General features: G+C 41.0%; 2 protein-coding genes across 2 annotated transcripts; both read right to left on the bottom strand.

Moving 5' to 3' along the window:
• Positions 1 to 2,211: 2,211 nt before the first annotated feature.
• On the bottom strand, positions 2,212 to 10,885 carry LOC308280346 (deoxyhypusine synthase-like; the record flags this gene model as incomplete). Its single annotated transcript, XM_080720608.1, has 9 exons — positions 2,212 to 2,286; positions 2,713 to 2,838; positions 3,180 to 3,238; positions 3,873 to 3,978; positions 4,860 to 4,946; positions 5,356 to 5,452; positions 6,247 to 6,368; positions 7,999 to 8,163; positions 10,679 to 10,885. 9 exons carry the CDS (start codon positions 10,883 to 10,885, stop codon positions 2,212 to 2,214), a joined length of 1,044 nt encoding a protein of 347 aa, XP_080576734.1.
• Positions 10,886 to 15,064: 4,179 nt separating this feature from the next.
• LOC308280345 (CTP synthase 1-like) lies at positions 15,065 to 16,873 on the bottom strand (the record flags this gene model as incomplete). Its single annotated transcript, XM_080720607.1, has 1 exon — positions 15,065 to 16,873. The coding sequence occupies one exon, from the start codon at positions 16,871 to 16,873 to the stop codon at positions 15,065 to 15,067; it is 1,809 nt and encodes a 602-aa protein (XP_080576733.1).
• Positions 16,874 to 17,101: the final 228 nt, after the last annotated feature.

Genomic DNA, 17,101 nt, shown 5'->3' with positions numbered 1-17,101 from the left:
TTGGCAGTGTTGGGGAAGTTACTTTGAGTAACTTTTTTTTCCAGCGTTAAATTGAGACATTTGGTGTATGTGAAACTAAATATAATATCCTACAAAAAAAGCCACATGCCAGCAGAAATATGCCTCTAAACTGAGTTTTATATTTTATTTTAAAAAGGTTGACATTTTCTTTAGTAAACATCAATTTTAGGAACATCTGTGTTCTTAAAATAAAGTTAAAAAAATAAGAAAATGATGATCTGTTGAGGACACGAGTCATGACATTTGATTGTCAATCTAATCACATATCTATGCATATTAACTAACTAAACTGTTACATGACATTTGATCGTAACAGTAAAACTACTTAACTTTACTGTAAAACATAAATTGGGCCTATGCCTCTCAACTGAGTTTTATACTTTTATTTAACAAAGGTTGAAATTTTCGTTTGTAAACATCTCTGTCCCGTAGGTTTTGGGGGTCTATTCAACCAGAAATATGTGCAATGAGTTACCAATTATACCCAGAGGACACACACATAATTGCGCGTTCGTTTTGAATGGTGAATATAGGAGAAGGAGAAGGAAGATGCCGTTAGAATGAATTTATTAACCATTAGTAAGTAATACAATAAATGCAAATGGGTAATAGAAATGTTTACAGAGCTCTGGGCGTTCAGAATCCTGACCCTATCAGCCAACACGTAGCTTGCTGTTCGGTTCGTGAAGTCCTGAACGCAAGGATCTATCTCTCCCTCCGCCCTTTATATTTACTGCTTATACAATGCATAGGTTCTTTCCCAACATGAGTCAATCATCAGCCGATCACTTCTCCAATTCTCGTTGTTTCCAGTCACATCTTCCTCCGGCGTCCGGTAGTGTTTAGGATAAATATATATACGTGCTGACACACACTGTCCCCAATGTGCCCCCAGGCCTATGTTTCTCTCTCTTAGCAAGCCATAATTCTGACCAACAAACTGCAAATGCATAGACGTGGAGGCACATAAAGGAAGCTTGTCCAGCACACTGGACACTCTCAAACTTTATAGCCATCAGGAATGTGTTTTTCACCGTCTCTGCAACAGACACAACTCTTCACAAAGGGGCATTATATAGCGTCCCAAACAATACTATAATGCATACAATACATTCAAATTAGGTATTATTCTGGATTAGTACATTAATGTATTCAAATGATTTGTAAGTTAACGGTAATGTTCAAGATTAGTACATTAATATATTCAATTATGTAGATTAGCTATGTGTATTTTCCTAAGTTAGTCCATTGATTAAGACCAATATTACGAATATAATTCTTCATATTTAGGGTAAAAAGATATACATTTGAGAGCCATTCCTACAGTCCCTAAATTAAAATTCCACAAAAAAAGAGGATCTTTTTAGGATACTGTATGACATTTGATCTTCAAGTTGATCACAGAGATCTACAGAGAGAACTAAAAAAATAGAAAAAGCCTGGTGCCTTGTACTGTATAGTGATAGCTACACCTTTGATATACATATTGATTAAACTGTTACATGACATTTGATCGTCAATCTTAACAAAACTTAAATGTAAAATTATAACTTTGCTTGTAACTTCTTGTAACTTGAGCCAAAAATGACCCAAAAAGTATCTCAGTTACTTGATGAGTTACAGAAATATGAATGTAATTCAGTTACCAGCAAGTTACAGCAAAATGTAACTCAGTTACATGTAACTTTAACTTCCCCAACACTGGTTGTTGAGATGAAGTGCAGCTGGGAAATGCATTATACTAGCCTATTAATTATTGTTCATTGCTACTGCCGCCCGCACCCATTTTAACCTCTAAAAACCCTAATAATTTACACAAAAATTATAATAATAAACCTGAAATATTAATTGTAAGACTACAACTCCCTTGAGGTTAGTCACTGACATGTTTGAATTACAGCCAGGTTGAGTATGTGTTTAATAATTCTAAGCATCAACAATCTTTAGTTGTAGTTAAACCGTATAGGATCAGAGTTTTCCCACCAATGTTTTGATCCTGCAGGTGAATTTGTCTGATAATATAGGATGTTTAATGATCAGTTCAAGTACAATCTCATAACTCAACAGGGTCAAAAGGAGATAAACCATGTAGTTATTTATAATACAAAGTGTGTGAGGACATCAATCCATCAGGGTGAAATCTCGATATTTCAATCTCCACCTCCAACTCTTTCTTGCCAGCCCAGCTTGCTAGCAGCTCTTAGCATGGATTGCGAAGGTCTCTGCCACTAGCAGGGGGAAAACTATAGTAGCATCAGCATGAACCTGCAGAGGGAATAGGGAGGAGAGTGTGATACAACCAGGTGGGTTGATTTAAAATCAAAAACATGATTTAATATCAAATTATGATTATAGTAGGAGGAAGATTTTTTTTCCAAAAAAGTGTGTACAGAAAGAGTTAAAAGTAGGTTTTTATGCGGTCACAACCCACCAGTTCATTAAGTATGCCTGGTTGTCATGGTGGGTGGTAAAAGGGGAGGGGATGATTATATGATGTCATTTTATCTGTGTTTTTGGATTGGCACTTTTGACTCACAAGGTGTCAGCCTCCAGGGAAAAAAAAATACAAAGGGAACACATAATTGCTCATAACAACCACACCAGGGGGTCTAATGAAATACTGTCAACCTCCTAGACACATGAAAACCAGAAAAAGTACAAAACTATGGCACCGCCTCTTTAAATACACACCTTGACCGGTTTGGCACTGATTGTGATCTTGCCCCAGGAAACCGCCTCATCAGGTCTGGCCCCAGAGTCAGCGCCATCGAACTCCTGAGCTGTGTTCACAAATACCGAATAGTCTGCTCCATGTCTCTGGAAGGACAAAATAATAGTGAATAGGAACATGAACAAAGGACACCGAATTCTAAAAGAGAGAACGACTCAGAGGGAACATTGAAGTTTTTATATCGTCACTGTCGGGCAGAAACCTCTGCGTTTCAAACGTGTATGTTTTTTCACTAAGCAAAGCCCTGCATCATCATACAAGGCCATCGCACAAAAGTTGTGAAAACAGCTGATCTACATGCTTGCAGATTGTCTGTTTTCACTAGTTTAAATAATTTTTAAAATGATAAATACAAAACAAATGGTTTTGGACATACAAGGTTTCCACCCGACAACGACGATATATTATGATTATTACTGTAATTTACATGGCAATTAGCATTGAGTATGTGATGTTTGGCCACGCCTCCGCCCAGGATGATCATCCCTGTCTTCTTGGACACCACCGCCGTGTAATTAATCTTAAAGACATCTGGAAGGAAACACACATTTCGGTTATGTCTACAATGCAGTGTTGTTTTTGACAGCAAATTTTGATTTCGTTTTAGTCATAGTCTTGAATAAAATGTCATTTAGTTTGTCATAATTTAGTCACCTGAAAGGTTTTAGTTTTAGTCTAATTTTTGTCAACTAAATATCATAAAATTTTAGGCGACTGAATCTACAGTTGATTTAGTCAACTAAAATGTATTTTGGCAGGCCTTGATGGCATTGTAATGGCTGATTTTACTCTTGGTTGTGTGCTGAAAATAGCCGATCTACAAGCTCACAACGCGTCGCAGCGTGACGCGTTGTGAGCTTGTAGATCTGATATTTTTAGCACACAGCCCCTGAGAGCAACCAAACATGAAATGACTCTCTTCTCCACTAGTCCCTCCCTAACGTTTTAGTCATCACAGCTTACTTTTTATTTCGTTTTTATTTCGTTTTCGTCAGTGAAAAAAAAACGCAGTCGACAAAGATTTTTCGTCATAGTTTTAGTGGACGAAATCAACACTGCTACAATGGCAGACAGATAACCTTGGTAGACTATACTGTGACTATTAGCAAGGATGTCTTACCCTCCACTAAGTCCAGCACCAAGCCAGGCTTCTTTATTGAGTAATGAAAGAGTAAGTCTCCGACTGCGCCGTCTGTTAGAGCAGGACTGAACATCGGGATGTTATTCTGAAACGAACAACAAAGTCACAGGTATATGTAAGCTTCTGGATTCTGTAGTGTGTGCGTGTGACCGTGCTTGCATGCGTGCGTGTGTGTGTGTGTGTGTGTGTGTGTGTGTGTGTGTGTGTGTGTGTGTGTGTGTGTGTGTGTGTGTGTGTGTAAAACCAGTGGTGTAAAGTAACTAAGTACATTAAGTACTGTACTTAAGTAAGGTTTAGAGGTATTTGTACTTTACTTGAGTATTTCCAATTTCCAATACTACTCCACTACATCTCAGGTCCAAACATTGTACTTTTACTCCACTACAATTATTTGAAAACTTTAGATACTAGTTACTTTGCAGGTATATATTATAATATTATAAAACATACATTAACCACTATTTTATAACTAGGATATTTGAAAATAGACGATCTACAAGCTCACAACGCGTCGCATCGTGACGCGTTGTGAGCTTGTAGATCTGCTAGTTTCAAACATTTAGTACTTTTGCTTTTGGTACTTTAAGTACATTTTGATGCCAATACGTTCATAATTTTACTCAAGTACATTTTGAATTCTGGACATTTACTTGTAATGGAGTACATCTACAGTGCAGTATTGATACTTTTACTCAAGTACAAAATGAGAGTACTTTTTCCTCCTCTGTCTAAAACGCAGTATGGGTTGGAGGATCAAGAGAAGACAATGAAGAATGTTTGATTAGTCACGGTTATCTCGTTAGACATACAAGTTAAGCTCACTTCCCCCTCAGGGCTTGCCTCGGAGACGTCCACGGTGGTTTTACAAGATGCAGCATTTCCCCTCCGGAGCGCTCCAGGCAACCCCAGCATGTCAATCATCCCCCATCCACTTTAAGTGTTCCCTCTAATTATGTCAGGGCTCACCTTGTAGGCCCAGTAGCAGACCGAGGCAGGGTTGTTAATCTCCTTGCCCAACCGGTGGATCATCTTGGACGGTGTCCAACGGATACCCTGAACATGAATAATACATAACTGTAATCAGGGACGTGCAGAGAATGTTAGAGAGGCAGGAGGCAGGGGAACTAAATATTTTGAGATGGGGGTCCGTGGCCAAATACATATCATTTTGGAGGTCCTTCACATGAAAAAGTTAGACTTTAGAAACATATAGTTTTTTCAAAAGACTTGCACAAATGTTCACGATTTTTCTAAAATAGCAGATCTACAAGCTTCTGTGAGCTTGTAGATCTGAGTTAATTTTAAGTTATACACACACGCATACGTGCGTGCGCGCGCGCACAGTCGCACAAACACACACACACACACACACACACACACACACACACACACACACACACACACACACACACACACAGAGAGAGAGAGAGCACGCACCACACTATAGGGTACATGAACTCACCACCGTGTCCTGCTCTTCATGCATTTGTTCCAAGATGGGCTTCAGCCATTTCTCAAACATGCAGTAGTTCTCCTCTGGCAAGAGTAGGTTCCCTATTCTGCACACAGAGTGACACACAACACAAGTAGCCTCAGTGGAAAGAAAAAACTAACAAAACTAACATCTGTATTGCACGTGGTAAAAATAACATAGCTAACAAGTACAGTTAAACTTATACTATACTTTACATCATAATTTGCAAGGGTGGTTTCCACTTTCCTTCCTATATTCAGATACTAGTCCAGTTTAATATTGTCCAAACATGAAAGGTTCGTTTAAGTTTTCGGGGGATTTTTAAAACTATATATTTTTGGAAACTTCAGAGTAACAAATCAGAAAATCCATGATTCCATTTGCAAAATCCGTTGGGGAATTTTTGGCAGCTGCTGAAAGTTTGTCTCATTCACTTATTATACACCTACTATACCTACCGCCTACTATAAAGGAAAGAAATACCCCCAAAAAACGGATGATTAGTCATCACTTTTCAGAGTTTCGTGGGGGCTGTTTTTAGCCCAAGGAATGTTTTTCATGCAAAACAAATGCTTGCAATGGATTCAGAATCATTAAAAACCCCTAGTTTGACCCCTCACATGCTACTTAAAGCAGATTTTTTGGGGGTATTTTTTTCCTTTATAGTATAGTGTATAGTAAGTGAATGAGACACACACTTTCAGCAGCTGTCAAAAGTTCCCCTACGGATTTTGCAAATGGAAATCATAGATTTTCGGATTTGTTATACTCTGAAGGTTCCAAAAATATATAGTTTTCATAATCCCCCGATAAATGGAACTAAATTACAGAAGCCACTTGACTATACGTATTTCAATGTAATTGCGGGGCAAATCCAACCTGTTGAGTCCATCACGATACAGCTCCTTGCCAGACAGAGCAAAGTCTCCCATGTAGGTGTCCCCGAGACACTTGATCAGGTCCTCTTCTATACCTCCAGCTGTGGTCACCATCACATCCACCTAAACGATACAAGAATAATCACATCTGTGTGAAGACTAGAAAATACTGTTCCTGAAGCTCGAATTACCCACACTCATCATACTGTAGAATCACATCATCATAGTATAGCACAGGGGTTTTCAAAGTGGGTGACGGGGCACCCTGGGGTGCCCCGACGGCAGTCCAGGTGTGCCGCGAGATCATTTGATAATATTTGGATTTTATTTGGACACTTGAAAAAATATTTAGTATCATTTTAAATTTGAAGTACAACGTTATTTTCAGTCAGTTCTAACCAAAATGGCTATTATCTCAACATTTTCCTCACAACATAATCACTAAAGTATCCTCACTGTCGGGCAGAAACCTTGTATCTCCAAGTTTCAAATGTGTACGTCTTTTGGTAAACAAAAGCCCTGCTTCATCATACAAGACTGTCGCACAAAACTAGGGAAAACAGCCGATCAATAGCACATCGCGAGGCGTTGTGTGCTTGTAGATCTGCTGTTTTCACTAGTTTAGTACATTTTATGGATGATAAATACAAAACGAACGGTTTTGGACATACAAGGTTTCCACCCGACAACGATGATATGCTATTACTGTATATTTATAGCATATCGTCGTTGTGTGCTGGGAGTGAAAATTATAATGTAGGGGTGCCTCGTATTAAAAAAAATATTTATGGGTTGCCCTGAGACAAAAAAGTTAGGGAACCCCTGCTGTAGAATCACATCATCATAGTACAGTATGTTGATGATGATGTATGATGATGATGTCACAGGTGCATATTATCCGATCAGAAAAGGGACATACGGATGTGTACATAGGCCTACACATGGACTGCATATTAAATGCCTTTATTACCCAGCTTGTTTGAATGCTTGATTCTGATTGGTCAATCGCTGAAATCAGAGGTCTGATATTCCCTGATAACAGACCACTCCACTCTATAACAGACCGCTGTCTAATCAAAGGCTCTTGAATGAATGAATGAATCTTGTGCTGTAACCAACGTGTCAGCCATGTAAACAAACAAACAGCGACATTTAGAACTAAACTAAACTCTCAAGAATGAACGCAACACTTGAGGAAAACGTTCAGCCGTCTGTAAACAAGGAAATACTTTGTTTTGTTTTTAGTTTTTAGTCAAATTATTAATATTATTTAGTAGCCGGGTAATAAGCGGGATACTGACTGGCTCCTTGGTGGTTGTCTATACACAGCGATGCGAGGCGTTGTGTGCTTGTAGATCTGCTGTTTTCACTAGTTTAGTACATTTTATATATGATAAATACAAAACGAACGGTTTTGGAAAGGTTTCCACCCGACAACGACGATATGCTATAAATATAAGGTGCTGGGAGTGAAAATTATAATGTAGGGGTGCCTCGGATTAAAAAATATGTATGGGGTGCCCTGAGACAAAAATGTTTGGGAAGCCCTGGTCTATACATATCCCCTGCGCCTCAGGGAGTTATCAGGTCTGTTATGTATGGACAACCACCACGGAGCCAGTCATTATCCCTTACATTACTTATTAAACACAAAGTCACGTATAGTGGAGTGCCTAACAGTTTATCGTATTGAGCTCCACTGTAACATGCGTAACATACACAAGTTGGCTCAAGAACTTTATGTGGGTTGTACCATTTTGTGCTCAGCTAAGTAGCGGATGCTCTCCCGGACTCCAGAGCTGATCATGTTGGAGGTGTAACCGAGGAAGATGGTACAACTCGTCTGGCAGGGAGAAGGGCTGGAGTCTGTCGTTTCACTTCCTTCCACTAACTGCATCGGCTCCAGACGTTTCTCTATCTGTGTGTGGTGTGGACGACAAAGCGACACCACATTAGAAAGTGGACATGGACCATGAATTATTTGTGGAGGCAAAGAATTCAAGTGTCACCGAAGACTGTATGGTGGGTACCTGTTCACAAGCACTCATACCGGTAGATCATTCTCTCTGTCGGCGTTTTCTATCATGAGAAGTGGCTGCAACCACTTAGGCTACTCTAAAATGTCTTCAACCACAGTACAGAGAAGGTGGAGAAGAGGTCTAATGGCTGAGAAGGAGTCCTTTATTAACAAATCACCTGAAAGCACGGTGGTACAGTGGTGGATTAATTGTTGGCATTGTCTCACAGCATGTTCTCCCTGTGTTCACGTAGGTTTTTCCTCCCATATCAAAAGGAGTTATACTGTAATTCCTAACAATAATGGTGTGTTAATCATAGGGGTGTAACAATATAGTAACTGAATCGAAAAATCTATTTTAATTTACAATGATCTACTATACCATATAGCCATATATAGCCATGAAGCAAGTGAAGTACATTTTAGACACACAGTCTAAAACAGGCCTGGAGTTACTGTGAGACTGAGTTAAATACAATTCCCAACCTTTGTCGCTGGAGGACAAGTTAAAGGGATATTCCACTTTCAACAGGGAGCAGTGGTAGGGCTTCTCTCCACATACACACCCATTGTAACTTCAAACTCCATTTAACCATGATAGATTCATTAAAAACACCCATTATTTTTTCTGGAGACTCATTTTACCTTCCTAATACGTGAGCAGGCCGTGTTTTTTCGATAACTTTTTCATTTATTTTTAATAATTATTTGGAAAAATGGAAAAAATTAAATACAAAAAAAAAAGTATTAAAAATAAATGAAAAATGTTATCGGAAAAACACAGCCTGCTCACATATTAGGAGGGTAGTATGAGACACCAGAAAAAATAATGTGTGTTTTTAATGAATCTATCATGGTTAAAATGAAGTTTGAAGTTACAATGGGTGTGTGTGGGGAGAGGCCCTGGGCCTGGAGGGCCTGGTAACATTTACATCAAATATCTAAATATTCAATCAAGCTAATTAAAAACTGTTCAGGGTGTTCATAAAAGCCTGATTAGATGATAAAATTACCAAAAGTTTTTTTGAAAGTGAAATACCCCTTTAAGAAGAGAGGCAGACATAGGCATACAGACAGAGAGATGGTTTGATCAGAGGTTCGAGCCAGGTTGGTTTATTGCAGTAGAGTACAAGCATGAAGCCAGAGCAGCAGCCCTCCGGCTCCCGGTGGAAGAGACAAATACCTCATTTTCAACCACAGTTTCAAAATACAGGTTTAGAAAAGAGGTGGATCTGTAGTATTCTGTCCTTCTATTGGTCCAGACCTGTCTGCTCTGTCTTAGATAGGCTAAGCAACAGCTGGTCAGCAAATGGTCAACTGGCTAGACAAAAGGTTATCTTTATCCGCAACGTAATGGGTCACTGTTGTTTTTGTGCCTATCCAAAAATAACTAAAACATTCGTGGCGCGAGGATGCACAGTGCGGCATGGCGATGCGTGGCTATAGGAAGCAAAGAAAGACACCACAGTTTGCTTTGATCATAGCTTAGTCAATTATGAAGCGATTTCTAAAATTAAAACGTCTCCATATTGCTGGGGAAGTCCACTTCCCTGACAAATGACTGTATTATGTCCCTATAAATATTTAAATGTTACCTATTTAAAAATAGCCGATGTACAAGCTCACATCTGTGCCCACCCACATTGTGCCAGGCCTAGCCAGTTGGTAAATCCTGGCTACGCCGCTGGAACTCACTGGCCTCCAAACTCCTAGCTTAACAAAAGGAATGTTAATGATGGTATAACACTTACCATCACTTGGTAACACCCTTATGCCTAAAGCTAAATTAGTGAGGCTACTTCTGAAAACACCCTTAAGTCTGGGCAGTGACGTCAGTTCAGAAAAAGCTAAGGTATGGCAACGTGACTGGTGTCTTGCACGCGCGCCTTCGCGCACGTGCAAGACACCAGTCATGTTGCCATACCTTAGCAACAGGCATGACACATTTATTTTAAGAAGTACATACATTTTTTCCCCCCTTTTCTACGGTTTCTTGGGCTGGATATGGCAGCCGGAACGGTTGTTCAAGTGCAGCTAAACTTGGCATAGGCTATATAGTAAACGTGCCACAATTAACAATAATGAATTGCACCTGTACCATGTTGTCAAGATGGGGAGAATACAAGTGTGGAGAATATCATTATAATACCTTGTTAAAGTGACCATTTTGTAAAATTTTGCATTTGTAGTTATTTAACTGTAATTTAACAACATAATAACCAGCACAGATAGACAAAGAGACATTCATGGATTTATATTTAAAAGTAACTTTTATGTTACCCCTGGACTCAGGGTATAGCAGCTGCATACCCCTGCCATACCCAATTGACGCCCCTGAGTCTGGGGCACAAATGAGAGTACGGTACACAATATCTGAATATGGTTGACATTGTAGGTGTTATGCTAGCATTCTCACCATTGTGTTTATCTCCTCGATGGCCAAACCCACATTAGTGGCCTGGTAGCCGGTGGTCAGGAAGGAGCGGAGCAGAGCCCGGTGGTCCACTCCCTGGTTGAAGTCATATCCACGTACCTCCTGCCTGTCAAGCTTTTGGCGACTGAAAGGCCTGTAACAAGGCTCACGCGTAAAAGCCTCCCACTTTGATAAGCCGCTTTCAGCCATTTTCGTTGGAACATACAAATACTTCTGCAGACAGGAAAGCATAATAATAGTATTTTGTTACAACTTAACATACTATTTGAAATACTTACCAGGATACTGTCACCAGGCTAGTATCCTGGTGACAGTATCCTCAGTATTTGACCAAGTACTGACTAAGTATTTTGAATTTTCTTTCAAATACTTTTTATGTATTTATTTCATCCATCTCTGTTATGTTTTTTTTTTCCTTTTCTTTTTTCTATTTTTCCCACCCAGCTCTGTTAATAATACACAAAATACATTTGTGTGTTCATCATGTATAAAATAATGTTGGTGTGTAAATGCTGCTTCTAATATTTTTGGGAAATAGGCCTATCACATGGGATATTAAGTATTAAGATATCAAGTACTTATATCACCATATATGGTGCCACTTCTATGGAAAGTTTGTAACACTTTCGGAATATGAACGTATTATTGCGACCGTCAGGTCGTCAAGTTACTATGAAAAGCTCCAACGTCTGTCTGTCTGTCGATTCTTTTCAAAACACATTTTTGGACGCTGCTCCTACAGATTTTGGCCCAAAATCATGCAAAGCGGGACACAATATCTCTTAAGTCATTTCATCAACATGGATCTGTCCCATTTCCCATATTCCCTCCTGATTGGCTACGACTGCCTTCTAATGTTTGTGTATGCGACGTGACGGTCGCTTATCTCCCAATGAGGGAGTCTTACTGGTATATTTTAAATGAATGTATTTAATATGTTAACGTAAAACACATACACAACAAGCAAATAGTGGCTAGTGACTATCAAGTTGTTATCAGCACTGGTTTAAGAATGTTAGTAAAAAAAGACAAACTTACTTGAACAAGTTGTCCTTGACTTTCTCACAGCGAGCCGTTCACAACATTGCCTGCTATAGTAACATCATTGGCAAATATATCAACACAACAACTGTACGCGCCTTGTGAATGGTTATTGGTTATATGGAGCTACATCGGAGAAGAATAGTTCTTCCTGTTACACCTGTTTTCTTTTTGAATGGTGACAAAACAAAAGTAGACACTAATCTTATGATACCAACAGAGCCTATCATTATTATTGCGAAATTACTTTTCGCAAGAAGAGAAAATCCAGAGGGCTTAATTTGTCACTCACTTACAGGTATAAGCAGTAGCAGCAAACATTATGCAGCAGCAAACTTGTTCCACAAGACTGTGTTGACACGACAGAGCGTGTTTCCTCAACCCCCCAGGATTGAGTTAAGACCTGCCTCGCAGAAACGCCCCTCTCAATAATCTTAAGTATGAAAGTGCGTATGAACTTCAGTGCTGCTCGCTCGAGTGCAAAGCAATACTGTACCTACTACCTACGGATCCATTACAATAATACACGCAGCATAATACGCCCAAAGCCATATCCAAACTATAAATATTTAACTGATAACAGTAGTGACAAATGAATAGCTTTCTCAGTGCGTTTTTCTCTTTTCCCTTTTTTAAGCACAGTACAAAGTAAGTTTCAAGTTTGTTTGTTTTTTGCACAGTTTATTTTAAGCACTGTAGTGACAAATTAATAGCTGTGCATTGTGCAAATTCAGGCCTTTCTCAGAACTGACTTTATCCACCCTCCATGTGTCTGGCAAGGATTTCCGCGAGGCGGGTCTTAACTCAAGCCTGGTGGGTTGAGGAAACACGCGAGTCGACAGCAATAGAATATACAAGACAATAAGGACAACACTTTACTAATTAAAAGAAAAGAAAATAAAGGAAAAAGAAAAACTAGAAAGATGTAATTGGAAATTGCAAGTGTGGTTGCTGTGACGAGTCACTCTTGCAAAATAATTCCGTCTTACCATTTGAATTTTCCCTATTCAAGTCAATCATGGGGAAGGTTAAAGGGCCACTTCACCTCTGGGACAACCCTATCTTATTTTATTGTTGTTTAGGACACAATCAACACAATCCTGAGTTATTTTTTGTGTTCAGTCTGTTTTTTGAGATATTTTAGTATTCATGTACTGGTGATGCGTTTTGCATCATCCAGTGATGCGTTTTGCATCATCCAGTGATGCGTTTTGCATCATATGATGCAAAATGCATCACTAGCACATGCTGAATACTAAAATATCTCAAAAAACAGACTGAACACAAAAGATAACTCAGGATTGTGTTGATCGTGTCCCAAACAACAATAAAATAAGATAGGGTTGTCCCAGGGGTGAAGTGGCCCTTTAATTCACTGATAAAATAATGTCCATATATGGAGATCTCTGTGTCAGTCCTTGTCCCTTTTATGCCCATATGGAAATCCCTGATGTCATCAATATTAAGCCTGTATCTTGGACTATATGGAGTTACTGTGTCAGTTCCATGTGGTCTAATGATGTAATACATCTATGTTGTCAGTCATCTCCATATTGGGAAAAGTAAAATATTCAATTAAAGTCAAAGGAGAAAATTAATTCACAAATACATTTACATATAAATTAAACTATACAATGTATCTCTCAGAAAAAGCACCCCTGCGTGTTCCCATGAGGCCGTTTGATTTGACATATCGGTTACCCTGTGCAGGGGCAACCACATTAACTAAAAAACAGCTAGACTACACTCTGTCGAGGTGCCAACTTGCACATTGTGCACGCGTGGCCATATTATGGCCTACTTGTGCGTCAGCAGAGCACGCAAGTATTATTGTTGGTGCTGTCTGTATGTGGATGGGCAAGTTGGCACTCTGTTGAGGTGCCAAGTTGCGCCTTGTTATTTATATCAATTGGGTATGGCAGGGGTATGCAGCTGCCATACCCTGGGTCCAGGGGGGGGGAAATAAAAGGGTTTTAAATATAAATCCACAAATGTCTCTTTATCTATCTGTTCTGGTTATTATGTTGTTAAATTACAGTAAAATAACTACAAATGCAAAATTTAACAAAATGGTCACTTGACAAAATGGTATATTCCCAGGTCAGCTGCACAGGTGCAATTCATTATTACTGTTAATTGTGGAAGGTTTACTAACATTCCAAGTTTAGATGCACTTGAACAACCATTCCAGGCTGCCATATCCAGCCCAAGAAACCGTAGAAACAGGGGGGAAATTTAATGTACTTCTTAAAATAAATGCATCATGCCTGTTGCTAAGGTCTGGCAACATGACTGACACCAGTCATGTTGCCATACCTTAGCTTTTTCTGAAATGACGCCACTGTGTAGGAGTTGTTTGCAATTTCCCAGAATTGCATCTTTCTAGTTAGTGTGGGTGCCATAGGCAACACACTATAGTACTTTCCAACAATCCTTTATAGCGTGACGACTCCTCCCACTGTTTTGGCGGCACACGCTCAAGTCATATGTCAAATCGGCATATCATGTGCTTGCTAAGAGAAACGGGATAGTGTTTTCTGCTGGTGTTTCAGTCCGAGTGTATCAAAGGGTGCCTTCGGAAATGCGCACAGGGTGTGTGCTCAGTGTAGTGAGTGCCTAAACCTAACCCTAACCTCTGTAAAATTATGCCTAAACCTAACCCTAACCTCAGTAAAACTATGCCTAAAACTAACCCTAACCCTAACCCTAACCAAAACCGGTGCGCATTTCCGAACACACCCTTTGATACACTCGGACTGAAACACCAGCAGAAAACATTCTCCCAAGAGAAACGTTGTTGTTGCGATAAATATTATATTATTATTACCAATGAGACCCCTGAATAACTGATAACAGTTTATTGAGAGCTGCCTATATTAGCAGGAGCCCTTAAAGTAAATCTGTCATTGATATTGATACAAAACATAACAAGACCCAGCAAGCACGGTCAGGACCTGGACCAATCAGTGACGTCTCGATTGGGGCCGGATTAAGTCAAACCATGACTAGAATGGCCTATAATATCACCTGATTTCAACCAACATAAATCCTGTCCACAAAAACGGACGTCCTGGATTAATCAGAGAGGGTCCGATTGAGACCAAATAAACATCATAAATAGTCAGATATGTCCCAGAATATAACCTTACATGCTCATATTTCAACTAATAAAACAATGACAACAATCCTATAGTCCATATGAAGTCCTGGTAATGACGTCAAGATCATCCCCATATGGGCTGTCATCTGGCCTAGTTCTGTCACCGGAATCACCGGATGATGTTATCATAACGTCATCATGACGTCATTTGGCTTGCAGGGGAACATTCATTCAATGTGTCCCATTCCATGTGATTTTTTCCCCTCTGAGATCGAAGGCAATTTGAGCTCTGATATTTCGTCAGGGCCAGGGGTGCTGCTACTGCTATGAACACTGTAGGTGTCCTGTGCGGAAACGCGACAGCCCTTCTGCAAGTAGTTCTGGAGTTTCCCGGCGGCAGCCAGCAGGAGACCGAGGTAGGGAGGTGATGGTTTGATGGGGCGAGACGTGAACTCAGGGTGGAACTGAACCCCCACAAAATATGGATGATCATCCAACTCTATCACCTCCATTCTTTCCCCCTCAACATCCTCACCTACGAAGCGAAAGCCCTTCTCTTCAAAGTGACCCTTCAGCTCTGGGTTGACCTCAAAGCGATGTCTGTGCCTTTCGTCGACATATTCTGCATCGCCGTAAAGCTTACGCAATACACTGTTTTTAGTCTTGAAGAGTGTTCGTCTCTTTCCGAGCCTCATGGTCCCACCCATCTGTCCAGAGTTGTGCTCTGGCATATCAATCACCACTGGATGTTTGGATCCTGGGTCAAACTCGGTGGAATTGGCATCTTGCCATCCCAACACGTTGCGGGCAAATTCACAGGCAGCTAATTGCATTCCAAGGCACACCCCTAGGAAGGGTTTCTTCTGTTTCCTGGCCCAGTGGATGGCTTGGATCTTCCCTTCGGTCCCTCGGACGCCGAACCCCCCGGGAACCAGGATACCGTCAGCACTGCACAGCTTCTGCCAGGCCTCGTGGTACCTCACTGGTTCCTCCTGCTGCATGGCCGGCTCCAGATCAGCCGAGTCTACACACCTCACCTCCAACTTGTGGCTGATGGCCAGCGCCGAGTGCGCCAAAGCCTTGATCACGGAGGCATAGGAGTCCGAGGACTTTGTATACTTTCCGACCAGTGCTATAGAGCAGTGGTCTAGGAGTCCCTCGGACCTGTCAGACATCTCTTTCCATTGGGTCAGCATCTTCCTCGGCTGTGTCTCGGTGGGCATGCTAAGCCGCCGGCTTAAATATCCCACCACACCCTGGTCCTCAAGGAGGAGAGGAACTCTGTAAATGGAGGAGACGTCGTGCACACAGATGACCTGTTCAGGTTCTACGTGGCAGAACATTGAGATCTTCTCTTTGACATAATTCTCCAGTACAGTGGCACAGCGGCACATGATCAGGTCAGGAGACAACCCGAGTCCTCTCAGTTCTCTGACACTGTTCTGTGTGGGTTTGGTCTTCTGTTCCCCTGTTGCACTGGGCTGTGGTATGAGGCTGACGTGGATGTTACAGAAGTTCTCCCTCTTCACCTTGAACTGGAACTGCCGGAACGCCTCAATGAAAGGCATGCTCTCAATGTCTCCGACAGTGCCCCCTAGCTCGATGATGCACACTTGTGGCTCAACATTGTCGTCGTCAACGGGTACTTTGGCCTGTTTCACCACCCACTCCTGAATGGCGTCTGTAATGTGTGGCACCACCTGTACGGTCTTGCCCAGGTAGTCTCCCCTCCTCTCCTTGTTGATGACAGATTGGTAGATCTTCCCGGTGGTCATGTTGTTGTCTCTGGTCAGTCGGATGTCCAGGAAGCGCTCATAATTCCCAAGGTCCAGGTCGACCTCGCCCCCGTCATCTAACACAAACACCTCGCCATGCTCATAGGGGGAGAAGGTTCCTGCGTCTATGTTGATATAAGGGTCGATCTTGACGGCGGTCACATGCAAACCACATGACTTTAGGATGGTCCCCACGCTACTTGCTATGATGCCTTTACCGATGCCCGATATGACCCCTCCAGTGACCAGGATGTACTTCATGGTTTACTCTGATACCTTGCCCAAAGTTGCACTGGTTATACTGTAGGACTGGATGTTATGTCATATGTCATCAGCTATATGACGTCAACAAAATACACCGGTAAGTATGGTGGGATCATTTTGTACAGTCGTCCCCAGATTTATGGAGTGAATTTGCCTTCAGGGGATCTGTGGTCTCAGTAGTGTCCAGGGGTAGTGCCAGCAGTTTGACTGGCTCGCATCTTCGGC

The sequence above is a fragment of the Nannobrachium achirus genome, assembly GCF_963921795.1.
Source record: "Nannobrachium achirus genome assembly, chromosome: 24".
Taxonomy (NCBI): Eukaryota; Metazoa; Chordata; class Actinopteri; order Myctophiformes; family Myctophidae; genus Nannobrachium; species Nannobrachium achirus.
Note: the sequence above shows the minus strand (reverse complement) of the source record. Positions and strands in the feature narration are given on the sequence as shown.